This window comes from Cordyceps javanica, chromosome 5, assembly GCF_051103115.1.
Source record: "Cordyceps javanica chromosome 5, complete sequence".
In the NCBI taxonomy this organism is placed as follows: Eukaryota; Fungi; Ascomycota; class Sordariomycetes; order Hypocreales; family Cordycipitaceae; genus Cordyceps; species Cordyceps javanica.
In genome coordinates, this window is record NC_139299.1 from 3,056,893 (window position 1) to 3,071,786 (window position 14,894).

The 14,894-nt window shown below is 54.8% G+C and overlaps 5 protein-coding genes and 1 non-coding gene across 6 annotated transcripts; 3 read left to right on the plus strand and 3 right to left on the minus strand.

Annotated features, from left to right (window-relative positions):
• Positions 1–1,264: 1,264 nt before the first annotated feature.
• Positions 1,265–5,791, plus strand: V2A60_008136 (ATP-binding cassette transporter YOR1; the record flags this gene model as incomplete). Its single annotated transcript, XM_083259412.1, has 2 exons — positions 1,265–1,669; positions 1,730–5,791. 2 exons carry the CDS (start codon positions 1,265–1,267, stop codon positions 5,789–5,791), a joined length of 4,467 nt encoding a protein of 1,488 aa, XP_083115538.1.
• A 578-nt stretch (positions 5,792–6,369) lies between these two features.
• On the plus strand, positions 6,370–7,910 carry V2A60_008137 (wax synthase family protein; the record flags this gene model as incomplete). Its single annotated transcript, XM_083259413.1, has 2 exons — positions 6,370–7,274; positions 7,460–7,910. 2 exons carry the CDS (start codon positions 6,370–6,372, stop codon positions 7,908–7,910), a joined length of 1,356 nt encoding a protein of 451 aa, XP_083115539.1.
• Positions 7,911–8,361: 451 nt separating this feature from the next.
• Positions 8,362–9,438, minus strand: V2A60_008138 (uncharacterized protein; the record flags this gene model as incomplete). The annotated part of the gene is made up of 1 exon (XM_083259414.1): positions 8,362–9,438. One exon carries the CDS (start codon positions 9,436–9,438, stop codon positions 8,362–8,364), a length of 1,077 nt encoding a protein of 358 aa, XP_083115540.1.
• A 634-nt stretch (positions 9,439–10,072) lies between these two features.
• On the plus strand, positions 10,073–10,183 carry V2A60_008139. Its single transcript has one exon. It is a non-coding gene; the product is annotated as a tRNA-Leu (tRNA).
• Positions 10,184–10,682: 499 nt separating this feature from the next.
• V2A60_008140 (protoporphyrinogen/coproporphyrinogen oxidase) lies at positions 10,683–12,714 on the minus strand (the record flags this gene model as incomplete). The annotated part of the gene is made up of 8 exons (XM_083259415.1): positions 10,683–11,252; positions 11,327–11,502; positions 11,582–11,831; positions 11,921–12,277; positions 12,360–12,440; positions 12,512–12,543; positions 12,608–12,645; positions 12,701–12,714. 8 exons carry the CDS (start codon positions 12,712–12,714, stop codon positions 10,683–10,685), a joined length of 1,518 nt encoding a protein of 505 aa, XP_083115541.1.
• Positions 12,715–13,626: 912 nt separating this feature from the next.
• On the minus strand, positions 13,627–14,709 carry V2A60_008141 (NAD(P)-dependent alcohol dehydrogenase; the record flags this gene model as incomplete). The annotated part of the gene is made up of 1 exon (XM_083259416.1): positions 13,627–14,709. The coding sequence occupies one exon, from the start codon at positions 14,707–14,709 to the stop codon at positions 13,627–13,629; it is 1,083 nt and encodes a 360-aa protein (XP_083115542.1).
• Positions 14,710–14,894: the final 185 nt, after the last annotated feature.

Here is a 14,894-nt window from a genome sequence, read left to right on the forward strand (position 1 = left end):
CAATAGAAAACGAGGTGAATCATCCAAGAATGTCGCAACCCAGGGCCGTAGAAATGCTGCCGCTATCCCGCTCGACCAGTGGGTCGAGGCTGTACTGGGTACTGAGTACAGTCCTGAACCGGAAGCCGTACCCTCCCGCTTCTCTCACAGCCACCTCTCGTGCCTGCAGGCTGCCACGCTGCATTGTTGAGTACGAGTACCTACGGCACGGAGCTTTGTCGATACGTATGACACTTGCAGCTAGTATTGTCTGGGGCTGCGAACCTGAAAGCCAGCTACGCCTAGTGCAGGTTTCAGTTGCTCGTTGCAAACCCTTGTCCATTCTCTTGTTCTGCACGTTAAGCCTTATCACATTAGCATGCGGTTTCCATGCATGGCCGTGGTAGCTAAGACCTGCTTTTGGCCTAACGAGATCCGCGTGGATCGCTACCGAGAGCTCGAGGGGAAAGTTGTATGCGATGCGCCGACGAGCGAAATGGGGTGCCTTGGCTGGTTGGCTGGCGCGAGGGACTTGTCGTCCGGCTGCATTGAGTAGCTCAATGCGGAGAGCATCAGGCTCTGCAACAGCCAAACAAATCACATCAGGGTACTGTACACAGATCGTACCGTGAAGTGGCTTGCAGGCAGCAGTTGCGCTCTGGTTGGCGCACGCCGACCCAAACCCTGCCCAATTTACAAAAGAAGACAAGCATTTTAGTGTCGTTTTTCGGCGCGTTGAACCACCCATATCAGTGCTATAATTACTAATGTCAACTAACAGGCCCATTTTGCGGAGCGGATTCGTGGCGACGACCAATGCTGCTAGGCTGCGGACGGACTTTGCCTAGGCCCGGATTGTATACCCGGGTAGGAGCCTTGCCTTCGGTCCCGGACCGGCATCTTTCTGTTTAGTTATTTTTATTTGGCTGACATGCCGGTCTTTCCCTTTGTCCTGGCTATTTCTTCCCAGCACCCTCTTCTCGCCGCGACACTCAATACTTGCGAGTGGGAGCCTGTCCATTGCCTTCGAGTGGTACCTCTGTGTTGCGACCTCTCAACAAACCTTGATCCCATTAGCCTCTTGAAAGCGCGCCATAAGAAACGGTATCGAAAACCGCCACTTGCATGCATACCGAACGGCGCGCCGGCTCCATGGAATAAGGCGCTGATTGCCCAACAACTTCTTTCGGCAGTGAAGACTCGGCTCATCGCCGCCTCCACTGACTCGCAACATTAAAGGAGCCAGTCAGTGTAGAACCGAGACACAGTTCAAGTCACCAATAAAATGGCCAATCACCCAGAAAAAGATCTGCAAGCTCCTGATGCACTTGCCGCTGCCGTCGCCCAGCAGGAAGAGCCCGCATCTGTTGGCAACACACGAGACATGCAGGCCAGTGATAAGAGTGACAGTGCCGAGTCGCATAGCATCGACAACGAAAAGCCGCATGCCCCTTCTGACAGCCTCAACCTGAATGAACTGACAGTCACCCAAACCAACGCTACCGACGTGAGCGTGGGAACGACCGCTACCGGATTGCCACCACAAGAAAAAAAGACATGGAAGCAAAAGCTCAATCCGCTTCGCTGGGGAGGCGTACCAGAAATTCCCCAGGAGCGCATAATCTCCCGGGAGTATGGCGCGAGTATCTTCAGCCAAGTTTTTTTCAACTGGATGACTCCTCTCATGACGGTATATTTGTGCACCTCTACCAGAGACGGCCACACTCAGACGCGCTAACAACGTACTTAGACGGGTTACAAGAGACAGTTGCACGAGCGTGATCTCTGGGCTGTGAACCCCGATCGAGGTGCCGAAATCCTGACTAACAAGGTTAGAGCGGCGTTCAAGCGCAGAATCGCAAAAGGCTCCAAGCGCCCGCTCTTGATGGCCCTGTATGATAGCTTTACCTTTGAATTTTGGCTTGGCGGATTCTGCGCCTTCATCTCTACCATGCTACAAGTCATTGCGCCGTTTACACTTCGATACCTGATTCGATTTGCCACCGATGCCTACTACGCCCACGTCCAGCACGCCGATCCGCCACACATTGGCCAAGGAGTCGGCCTCGCCGTTGGAATCACGATGATGCAAGTTGTTGGCAGTCTATGTATCGGTCATTTCATCTACCGCGGAATGATGCTGGGCGGTCAGAGCCGTGCTGTCCTGATTGGCATGATCTACGACAAGTCGATGGTAATATCTGGCCGCGCCAAAGCTGGCACATCCAAGGATCCAGTCTCACCTGAGGAGGGTGGTGCGGAAAAGCTGGAGGTCGAGAATCCCGAGGATGTGAAGAATAAGAGCAAGAAGAACAAGGGTAAAGGTGGTAAACCAAACGAAATTGGCTGGGCGAATGGCCGCATTGTCAACTTGATGAGTGTCGACACTTACCGTATCGACCAAGCTTGTGCTCTGGGCCACTTCATTTGGACAGCTCCCATCGCCTGCATAGTGACCCTAGTTCTTCTCATCGTCAACTTGACATATAGCGCCCTGGCTGGATTCGGCCTGCTCGTTCTGGGGGTGCCACTGCTTACAAAAGCCATTCAGAGCCTCTTCGCCCGCCGCAAACTTATCAACAAGATTACGGATAAACGTGTGTCCTTGACACAAGAAATCATTCAATCAGTTCGTTTTGTCAAATATTTTGGCTGGGAGACGGCTTTTCTGGAGCGCCTGGCTGAGATACGCTCCAAAGAAATCTACTCTATCCAGATTTTGCTGGCGACTCGAAATGCTATCAACTCCGTCAGCATGGCTCTGCCAGTTTTTGCTTCCATGCTGTCATTTATCACCTACCGCCTGACAAACCATGGTCTTGCCCCTGCAGAAGTCTTTTCTTCGTTGGCATTGTTTAACAGTCTTCGAATTCCGCTCAATCTTCTGCCACTCGTTCTTGGCCAGGTCATCGATGCCATGTCATCCATCAGCCGTGTAGAGGAATTTCTACTGGAAGAAGAACAGGAAGAAGAGATTGTCATCAAGTCGGACGGCAAACACGCCATTGAAATGAACAATGCTTCTTTTACCTGGGAGCGCACCAAGAACAAGGAGTCCGAACTACCTTCTGATCCTAAGGAGAAGAAAGCCGCGGCGGCAGCCGCGAAAGAGGCCAAGGCACAACTCAACTCTACGAAGCCTGCCGAGGAGGAGGTGCCGAAAGAGGCCACCCACACGGAGGAGCGAGAGCCGTTTAAGCTCCAGAATATGAACTTTACTGCTGGAAGAAATGAACTGCTTGCTGTTATTGGATCTGTTGGCTGCGGAAAGAGCTCTCTTCTTGCTTCGTTGGCAGGTGATATGCGCAAGACCGAGGGTGAAGTAGTATTCGGCGCTTCAAGAGCCTTCTGCCCGCAGTATGCTTGGATTCAAAATACCTCTTTGCAGAACAACATTACATTTGGAAAGCAAATGAAGAAATCCTGGTATAAAGAAGTCATCGAAGCATGTGCTCTGCAATCGGATCTCGACATGCTGCCAAATGGCGATCAGACCGAAATCGGTGAGCGCGGTATTACTATATCTGGAGGTCAGAAACAGCGACTCAATATCGCCCGCGCCATTTACTTTGACGCCGACATTGTCCTGATGGATGACCCGCTAAGTGCTGTCGATGCCCACGTCGGTCGCCACATCTTTGACAATGCCATTCTTGGTCTCCTCAAGGACAAGTGCCGCATTTTAGCCACGCACCAGCTCTGGGTGCTCAACCGCTGTGACCGCATCATCTGGATGGACGGAGGCAAGATCCGCGCCATTGATACCTATGAAAATCTCATGCGGGACGAGGAGGGCTTTCGCGTGTTGATGGAGACCAATGCCATCGAAAAGGAGGACGAAAAGGAGTCTCAAGTTGAAGAGACGATAGAAGAAGAGGAAGAGAAAAAGGTGGAACGTGTGGAAACCTCTGCTGAGGATCGCGCTAAGAACAAGAAGAACAAGAAGCAAGCTATGCTCATGCAGCAAGAAGAGCGAGCTGAAAAATCTGTTCCATGGTCTGTTTATGCAGGCTATATTCGGGCTTCTGGCAGCATGTTCAACCTACCCTTCCTCGCGTTTGTGCTTATTCTGTCCCAAGGTGCCAATATCGTCACCAGCTTGTGGCTTTCATGGTGGACCTCGGACAAGTTTGGCTACTCGGATGGCGTCTATATCGGAGTATATGCCGCACTCGGCGCCAGTCAGGCCTTCCTCATGTTTGCCTTTTCTGTTCTGCTGACTGTTCTGGGCACTAATGCCAGTAAGGGCATGCTACGGGATGCCGTCACACGTGTGCTCCGAGCTCCGATGTCGTTTTTTGATACGACACCGCTCGGCCGCATCACAAACCGTTTTTCGCGCGATGTTGATGTCATGGACAACAACTTGACTGACGCGATTCGCATGTTCTTCTTCACTCTCGCCAACGTTACCGCGGTCTTCATCCTTACCATTGCCTACTACTACTACTTTGCTGCCGCGTTGGTTCCCCTGTACATTCTTTACATGATTGCGGGTACATACTACCGCTCCTCTGCCCGCGAGGTGAAGCGTTACGAATCCGTGCTTCGGTCGAGTATGTTTGCCCGATTCAGCGAAGGTCTCAGTGGCGTCTCTTCCATACGTGCATATGGCTTGCGTGAACGATTTATGAATGACCTGCGAAAGTCCATCGATCAAATGAATGGAGCCTACTACCTGACGTTTGCCAACCAGCGTTGGCTTTCCGTCCGACTGGACATGATTGGCAATCTCCTTGTGTTTGTAGTCGCCATTCTCGTCGTCACCTCCCGGTTCAGCGTCAGTCCCTCGACTGGTGGCCTGGTTCTTAGCTACATGCTGTCGATTGTGCAAATGTTGCAATTCTCGATCCGCCAGCTTGCAGAGGTGGAGAACGGCATGAACGCTGTTGAGCGTCTCCGTTACTACGGTCACGAACTGGAGGAGGAGGCGCCTCTCCACACTGTCGATGTGCGCCCCAGCTGGCCGGAAAATGGTGAGATCAAGTTTGAGAACGTTGAGATGCGCTACCGCCCCAATCTCCCGCTGGTCCTCAAGGGACTTTCCATGCACGTCAAGGGTGGTGAACGTATTGGCGTTGTTGGACGAACGGGTGCAGGAAAGTCGTCCATTATGAGCACGCTGTTCCGCCTCGTTGAGATCTCCGGCGGCAAGATTTCCATTGACGGAGTCAACATTTCCACAATTGGTCTTGGCGACCTACGCAAGCGCCTTGCTATCATCCCACAAGACCCGACCTTGTTCCAGGGCACAGTTCGCTCCAACCTGGACCCGTTTCAGGAGCACGACGACCTCGCGCTGTGGTCTGCTCTGCGCCAGGCCGATCTTGTCGGGGTCGACGCCGCCATCGACGACCGGTCCGATCCATCGCGCATTCACCTCGACAGCATAGTCGAGGATGAGGGACTCAATTTTTCGCTTGGCCAGCGTCAACTCATGGCACTTGCGCGTGCGCTCGTGCGCGGCTCGCAGATTATCGTATGCGACGAGGCGACGTCGAGTGTCGACATGGAGACGGATGACAAGATTCAGCGTACCATGGCGGCAGGCTTCCGCGGCAAGACGCTACTGTGCATTGCGCACCGCCTGCGCACCATCATTGGCTACGACCGCATCTGCGTCATGGATGCCGGCCGCATCGCAGAGCTCGACACACCCGCCAATCTGTACCGCAACGCGGACGGCATCTTTCGCGGCATGTGTGACCGTAGCGGCATCAGCCTGGTCGACATTGAGACGGCGGCACATACTATGGCCACGATTGATGGCAGCACCAGTGCTACACCTCGCATTGCGGAGACTAGCACGTAAGGGACGATGCCATTTATCACTAAAAGAAAAAAATTTACCGTATATACATTTGGATATCTGTTTTAATTGGGCGGCGTAGGAGACGTGTAAAAAGGAGTTTGCATAGCATGGTGACTCTGTCGCTTGGGACTTGAGTCAAGTAAATACACGAATATATATATGCGCATACACATGATCATTCCAACTTTGCAATCTTCCAATGGCCAATGAAAGTAACGTGACGATAGTCGAAGACATTATTTCTTGTTGTGAAACGTTGTTTCACCTTGCAGTGAAGATGAGATGACAGTAAGGATACTAGCGGCTTGATCTTCAGCCCTGTCCATCCATGGTGGGTTTGGTGCTTTTTCTCGACCTCAACTTTTTTTCCCCCTGTTCCTTGCTTGGACTTGCCTCCCCTTTTTGACCCTATGTGATAGACTATTTCTTTTTCTTCTTATTCGGTCTTCTTCTTCTTCTCTGTTCAGTTATTCTCTCTCCCTCAACCCCTCCCCCCAAAACGGTCGCCACCCACCCTTTCGCCCTGGCACGCGCACCAGCTCGGGGCGCACATGCGCTGCTCTCAACCAACACCAATCATGGCTGCTGCACCACCACCACCACCACCACCGTCGCTCATCAGCCCCGCGGCCGCCGTCGGCCTGGCCGCCGTCTCCATCGCCGCCTACCAGCTGATCTTTGCGCTCGTCGTCGTCGCGCTCCCACGGCGCGCCCTGGCCGCGCGGGTGCTGAGCCTGGCGCCGCTCGCCGTGGCCGCGTGGGCCGTGAACAGGTGCGCCGTCGCGCGGGCCGGCCCGCCGCAGCGTCAGGCGCCGCTCCTGGGGCTCCTCGTCATCCACTGGCTGGGGCTGGCCGAGTACGTGCTCGTCTCGCGCGTCGACGCGGCCAAGCTGTCTGAGCTCGCGGCCGGTGCCGTTGTTGCCCCGGATGACGATGCGGTCCCCTCAGACGGCGCACCGGAGAAGCAGCAGCAGCAGCAGCAACAACAACAAGAGAGCGGCAAGGTCGGTATGGGGAGGCAGATCTGGCAGGCCCTCTCGCTGAGCTGCAACGCGCGGCGCCTCGGCACCGAGTGGGAGGTCAAGAACGTGTACCGCCGCCGGGGCCTGCCCGGGTCGCAGCAGCAAGCTGGCGGTGGCAGCAGCAGCAGCAGCAGCAGGATGCGGTTTCTGGCGCACGTTGTGCCGCGGATCGCGCTGTGCTGGCTCGTCGTGGACGCGCTGATGCAGGCGCCGCCGCCGGAGCCGCACCTCGTCGCGGCGGCCAAGCAGACGCCGTGGCGGCTGTGGACGCTGACGGGCGAGGACCTCGGGTTCCGCGCCGCGGCGACGGTGCTCTTCTGGCTCACGGCGTACTGCGTCGTCTACATCCTCATACACGTCGGGGCGGTCGCCTCCGTCGCGCTCGGGCTGAGCACGCCCGCGTTCTGGCCGCACCTCTTTGGGCCGCTGTCGGAGCTGTGCACCATCCGCGGTTTCTGGGGGTATGTTGAATTCTTTTCCTTTTTTGCAGAACACTTCAATGACCAGTCTATCCCACACTTATACACACCTACACGCCTATACACATGCACACCTACACACATACACACATATAAAAGTATATCGTAGCGCGACTTCATCTATTGGAAAAAAAAGATAGCTAATGACGCAAAACTTTCCTTGGCAGCACGTTCTGGCACCAGCGCCTCCGCAGGACGCTCACGGCCTTTTCCGACGTCATCGCCGACCGGGTGCTGCTCATGCCACGGGGCGGCCTGGCGTCCAGGTACGCGCGGCTGTTCCTCGCCTTTGCCATCAGCGGGCTGCTGCACCACCCGACCGACACGGTGCAGGGGCTGCCGGCGACGGAGACGGCGTCGGTGGCCTTTTTCCTCATGCAGCCGGTGGGCATCTTGATCGAGGACGCGGCGCAGGCGCTGACGCGGCGCTGGCCGCTGCCGCGCGGGGCGCGGGCCGCCGCCGGCTACGTGTGGGTGGCCCTGTTCCTCGTGTGCACGACGCCGACGTGGATGTTCTCGATTGCGCGGCTCGGGCAGACGCCGGACCTGCTGCCGGTCAAGGTGGCGAGGCCGCTGCTGGCGATGCTCACGCGCGAGCAGACGAAGTTGGCGTTATAAGCATGGTCCCGGTTGGAAAGACTGCTCCTCGTTTTCACGTCTAGTACACTGGGACAAAATCACTCGACTACAAATGCTGAAAATATATAACTGCCCATGGGGCCGCTTCAATTATTAACCAGCGAGCAGAACGGACGGATGTGCTCACCGGACATCGCCTACTGTATAGTTATGGTACAACCCATCGCTCCCCGCATGTGGTAAAGTCCAAAACAAAGTCAAAAACTAGCACATCAGCTATCAAGAATGAATACGTGACAATAGAAAAAGGGATAGAAGATCAGAAAGCAGTACCCTCTCCGAGAGAACAGAAAAAAAAAGTAAACAAGAATCTAACCGTTATTCAAAAACGGAGGCAAAAAAACGCCCGGTAAAGAAATGCCATAGTGAGTGAGGGAGCTTCATGTTCGGGGACGCTCTATGGCGTAAATTTGGTTGTTAAAACACTTGTCTATCGACGGGACCCTGGCATGCTCGGCGGAGGCAACGCTGACGGGTCCTCGGCCAGCAAGTCTTCGAGGTAGGCACTCGGTGCTCTTTGGCCGGGCTGAAGAGGGGCAGCGAGGTTTATCGAGGAGGTGCTGGCGTCGCGGCGGGCGTTAAACATGGGAGACTCGGGAGGCGAGCCGTTGAGGGTGTTGCGTGAGCCGTTGGCGTACTGGCCGGAGACGGGGTTGAGGTTGGACAAGCTGATAGACTGTCCTTGCTGGTGTGACGCAGCAGCGGACCCGGCAGCATAGAAGCCAGAGGGTAGATACGCAGAGCCGCGGTTGCCGCCGGTACCGCTGTTGGCCGCGGTGGGTGAGAAGAAAAGGTTGGACTGGTTAGGGTCAGATGCAGGGTCTGGGCCGCGCATTGAGCGTCGGTTGGTGCGGCGGGTGTTTTGGCCGAGCGAGCGCGTCGAGTCCTGGTCGGTATACTTGTAGAAAGGCGCGGGGGGCGCGGGGAAGGCGGTAGCGGCCTTGGAAGACGACGACTTCTTCATGTTGGCGAAGTGCTGGGCCTTGGAGGCACGCTCCACGGAGCGGTGCAGCAGCAGGCTGACAATGCCGCGCCAGATCAGGACGGCCAGGAAGAAGGCGCCGAGGATAGCACCGACGGCGATAAAGACGGTGCCCTCGGGGGCGCTCGATGACTGCATAAAAGGCGCATCCTTTGTGTCGGGCACGGCAGGCGGAGGGTAAGTTGGTATGGCGGCGATGCCGGTGAGGGTCGGCAGGCCTGTGAGACCGGCAGCGTCTGTGGTTTCGGCGGCCTTTGTGGCCGAGGCGCTGGTCGACGACGGGCTGGTCGACGAAGGGGTTGCAGATGCAGATGCCGAGGGGGACGACGACGACTTGGAGTCGGTTGTGCTGGCGGAAGCCTTGGAGCTGGATGGCGTGGCAGAGGCTGAGGCTGACTTGGAGTCGGAGGCGGAATCGCTACTGCTGTCATCATCGGCGGCGCGGACGGGCACGACGATGCCGTTCAACAAGGCAAAAGCCGTGAGCAGCGTGGCGCTGCCCGGGGCATGATTCGCGGGGCGCATGGCGAGTCTGTGTGGCGATCAAAAGAGGGAGAGAAAGGAGAGAGAACTCGTATGCGTGGAGACGTGGGAGAGAGCGTGGCGAGCGAGAGAATAGGTGGCAGTCGTGAGAAAGGGGGGTTTCGTTGACGCTGCGACGTGGGCAGTAGCGAAAAAAAAAAAAAACGAGAGTGATGTCGATGCGTTGTCAATTGTCTCGCCCCGGTGGCCACAATAAAACCAAAGGTTGAAACAACGACCAGATGAGGCTTGGCGGCTGATGGTGTCGGCAGGGCCTGTTTTGCGCGCGGGCGGCAGTGGTGGGATGCTGTAGAGGAGAAGGGAAAAAAAGACACGCTGGAAGCGAAGCAACGGAGAGCCGAGCGAGACGACGAAGAAAACGCTGGGCTGGAGGCTCGGTCGGATGTGTACTCAGTAGAGACAGAGGACGATTTAGGAGGCAGAAAAAGGGAAAGAGGGAAGGATCATCATGATGGGGGTTGTCGTTGATGGCGCGAATGATCCTTGTTTTGGCCCCCCCACTGAGCACGACTCAAACTCAGGGCCAAGGCTGGCAAATTTCCGTCCAAGTAGGCTATGCACTATATCTAATCAAATAGCTCAGGTTTCGGACACCAAATTGCCCGGGTCTGGTACAGGCGACATGGCCGAGTGGTTATGGCGGTCGGTTCAAGATCTTTATCTTGCCCATTCAGTGGGTTTAATTCGACTAACGAAAGTTGCGAGGGTTCGAGTCCCTCTGTCGTCAGTAACGTCTTGACCAATGTGGTTTTTTTTTTAACTTTTTGATTTTTCTGTCGCTATTTATGTTCTTGCTGTTATTTATTGACTGTAATTTTTTTTTACGACAACGTAGTCCTAGGCGTCACAGTCATGCTGAAAATTATTACAATCCAAGGCCGTACTACACTCATATAAATAACCCTGTTCTTTGCACTAACAAAGCAAAAGCATGTAGTGAGCTAAATCTATTATAACCTCGAAACGGTAGCCTGGCAACCAGATTATACTAGCCACCCACCCAATATAAACAGCATACAAACTCGTCCGCTACTTGACAGAGGCCATGCTGGTCAACGTGGAGGGATCGTCCACTCCAAGCTTCGTCTGGCGAGTCTTGATCACCTGCACAAGAAGCCTCTCCGCCCCCACCAATCGGCTCTGGTTCCCATATATCGACGCCAGCTTTGCCATACTTTTAAATAGCCTAGATCTCTATCGATTGATCCGAGGTAATAATCATGACTTTAGTCTTTGAAGCCAGGGAGACGGCGCTCTGAATTAACACGTCTGTTGACAAAGTCGGGATAATTGAGCGTAAGCTCTGCACCGCCATTGTATATGTAATCAATAGCCTCGACGCCCTGCATAAAGCTATGATCCTGGTTGGAAACCTCGTACGTCCAAGCGCCGAATCGGCCACGCGAAAAGATGTCTTTGCTCCTGAGGTAAGGCAGCACCTCTGCCAGCGCGCCGTCGCGCTCCAAGGTTGGCGTGGGGTAGCCGTGTTCGAAGCGACGCTTGTAGATGCTCACAATCTCGTCGTCGGCGCTCACCATGTCATTGGCGATGAGCTGCGCGATGCACTCGTCGACGAGCGTCTGCTGGTTGACCGGCTTGCGCGCAGACTCGGAGACTTCGAGCATGATGGACCAGTACGGCCCTGGCCGCGGCTCGCTGGTCTCGGGCTTGCCGCCGCCGCCGCCGGCGAAGCGCAGCGTGGCAAGCCTGGTGGACGCGTCGGGTTGGTTGTTGGGCGAGTAGTTGGAGAATATGGTGGCGCGATAAAACGGGCAGTCGTCGGCGACAAAGTAGAGCTTGATTGAGCGGATGAGTATGCGAGCCAAGCAGCAAACCTGACAAAGGGCAAATTGAGAAGGGAGGAGCTCACCCAGCACTTGTCACCGATACGATCGGGTCTGGCACCGCGGATGCCAACTCCGATGACATTGGTAGATGAGTGGAAAAGGGGCTTGCAGAGTTCCGCCAGCTTTGCATCTCGCATGCAAGAAGCAAGTGTGTCGAGCGCCATGGTATTGACGAGGTTGTTGTACTTGACCAGAGTTCCTGTATCAAGAGCCATTCGTCAGCAGGAACAACTTTCTTCTTTTGCTTTTTTCCGAGATTATGGCCGCAGTACACGTACCGTCCTTGAGCTTCACAGACTTGGCGTCCGCATCAATCTCAGTCACCGAGCCCTGCTCGCCGAAGCGAGTGCGCTCGGCCGGGAGCGTGTTTGCGACTGCGATCCAGATCCCGCCCGTGCCCGCCTTGGCAGGGAAGCGGAAAGTCGTATTCGGACCCCATGCCGGAGCGATCTTTCCGAGGATGACGTTGCGAGCGAGCAGCTTCACGTCTGGATTCGCGACTCGTTCGCCAACCCACGAAGCATTCATCTAGTGTATCCGAAGAAAGAAAACGGTTGGCCATCGTTTTGAAACTTGGTAATACAAAGTTCAGAGTCATAGAACTATCAAAAACTTACCTCGGTAGTCGGAACGGCCCAGACTTTAAAGTTGTATGGTCTCATGAATATGTCCGTCAGTCGTCGCCCAACGTTACGCTGGTTCCACTCGTCAAAGTTGGCCGGCTTGTCAGTCGGGGAGCGCACACGGGCCTCGAGCGCGGCATCAATCAGGCCCTCCATACAGAGCGCCTGCTCCTCCCTTTCCAGGGCGGCAATGTTGTTCTGGAACGGATACGGGACCCATTGGCCTCTGAAGCGGACGTAGCAGACGCGCTGATGCTCGAGCCAGTCATGGGGCGAAGGAAGTGCCTCGTTGAGAGCGTCGTCAAAGTATTTGTAGTGAGAGAAGACGACATGGCCACCAACGTCAAATAGCTGTCGCATGCGTCAGCAACGACGGCTGCAGTTCTTTCTTTTCTTTCTTCTTTTTTGTTGCATTCCAAAAGTGGTTACGTACAAAGCCTTCGGGAGTCACGTCGGTGGAAGCGAGCCCTCCAGGAACCGGGTTGGAGTCAACGAGTAGCCACGATTCGTTGTTCTATCATTGAGCCGCAAGGTAAGCAAGTCATGCGCGTTACGCGGGGTGAAGGAATATCCGGGCCAACTTGCCAAGTGGTTGAGTCGTTTGGCAGCTCCCAGGCCTGGTCAGTCCGAGTTAGTCGCCGAGGGACGCATCATTGAGACACTGGGTGTTTACAGCCATACCTGTTGGGCCAGCGCCAATTACCAGAGTATCGACAGTGCTGAGGGGTAGTTCGTGTCAAGAGTGATTGACGGCGTCATGTTGGAAGTACTCACATGGAATTGGACATGGTGACTTGGCGTAATCGGGCAACGTGGTAGGCGTTGTGATGCTGCAGACGGTTTGGAAAGGGAGAGGGGAAATAACGACTGGTAGGAAAGGGGTACAATTGTTTATTAAAATGACTGCATTGTAGAATTGCGGCGAATGGTCATCTAACAATGGGGAGCGGCAGCGTTTTCCGAGCGCCCCATCGGTCGCAATCAGGCTGCACACCCACTACACCACCAACCGTTTTATAAGATCAAACTATTTATAAAGTGTTTGTTCACAAGTGGATACGAAGAGGATGCGGGTCATAAAACAGCGTGTCTTGCATGTTAAAGTAGTGAGTGGACTGTATTCTGCAACAGCGGTCGGAGACGGCAGCCGTGAGCCTGACGGTATGGCCGTTGCAGTTTTTGTGAATTTTTATTGTTCATTGTTTTCAATTTCAATTTACATTCTTCTTGTTCTTTACTTTCTACTACTCATACAAAAGAGAAGAATAAATCAATAAATAAGAACATATGACAATGCCTTTCCTGTGCTCGTGTAAATGTCCCTGTATACACTAAACTAAAGGAATATACAAATTAGTGAGCTGAATTTACCCAAACACTAGCCACTCACCTAATAGTAACCAAAAGACAGATCCTTCCACTACATTACATAGCATCTGAACAGCAAGGAATTATCAAGGAAAATAGCAAAAAAAAACATATAGCAGCCGGTGTTCGCTGGTCATCACCGACATGGATTATTTGGGTGCATTAGCGCGTAACGTTGTCTGGTAAGCATAGGTAGACTCTTGCGCCAGTCGTTCATATGTCCGCTCTAGTCTATCACTTGTTGCACGAGACACTGGGGTGTTTTCTTTATAAAATTTGACAACTTTGTAGCTTCTTTTTTATTCAACAACAATAGTACAATAATCCCAATTTCAATTCCTTCCAAAAGCCTTGTCAAACTGCGCTAGTGTGCAGCGATAGCGGAACTTGTTAGCCTTTTGCAGCTCAAACGCGTCGCCACACGCCTTTTCCGAAATGGGCATCACCTCGACCCACGGCCTGACATTCTTGTCCACGGCGAGCTTCAGCAGTGCGTCCATCTCCTGATGGTTGCCCAGGTGGCTGCCCGTGAGCTTGGGCGCGCCGCCGGCAAAGATGCCGACCGACATCTCCGGCAGCGGCTTATCCGGGATGCCGACCATGTGAAAGTCGCCCGTGGGCTTGACAATGGACAGGTACGCGGCCATGTCGAACTCGTGCGTCGCGTCGGCGCAGTTGAGCACAAAGTCAAACTTGGCCTTCCACGGCTCGTTCCAGCCCTTTTGCGACGTGACAATGACGTCCTTGGCGCCGAGCTTCCTGCAGTCGTCGGCCTTGGCCGGCGAGTGCGTGATGGCGTACGTCTCGGCGCCCAGGGCCGCCGCCCACTGCAGGCCGAGGTGGCCGAGGCCGCCGATGCCGACCACGCCGACGCGCTTGCCTGGCCCGACGCCGGCGCGGACGAGCGGCGAGTACGTCGTGATGCCGGCGCAGAGCAGCGGCGCCGCAGCGTTGGTCTCGAGCTCGTCGGGGATCTTAAAGGTAAAGTACTCGTGGGCGCGCATGTGCGACGCGAAGCCGCCGTGCGCCCAGCTGCCGTCCTCGTACTGCGCGTTGTACGTGTCCACCATGCGCGGGCAGTAGTTTTCGTTGCGGTCCTTGCAGAGGTCGCACTCGAGGCACGACCAGACCTGCGCGCCGACGCCCACGCGGTCGCCGACCTTCAGGTTCTTGACGTGCTTGCCGACGCTGACGGCCTTGCCGACGACCTCGTGGCCGACGCACAGCGGGCCGACGTACTCGCCCCAGCCGCCGGTGACGGTGTGCAGATCGGAGCTGCAGAGGCTGCAGGCGTCAATCTGCACATCAATATCGTGGTCACCAAAGGGCTTGGGTGTGAGTTCGGCCTTGCGGAATTTGTTCCACGACTTCGGTCCGTCGACGCAGAAGCCGGTAAAGGTGTCTGGATAACCCATTTTGAAGGTTGTTGGATGTACAGGTGGAATGAATTAAATAGTGGTCAATTGAAATGATGGTCCATTAAAGAAAGCGGGCTATTAAATAGATAACTTTAGCTTCGGTTCTGGTTCGGAATTTTACATGCCAGAGATTGCTCCTATCGTGACGTCTGCGTGAGTCGATGAGAATATAAGAGGCATAC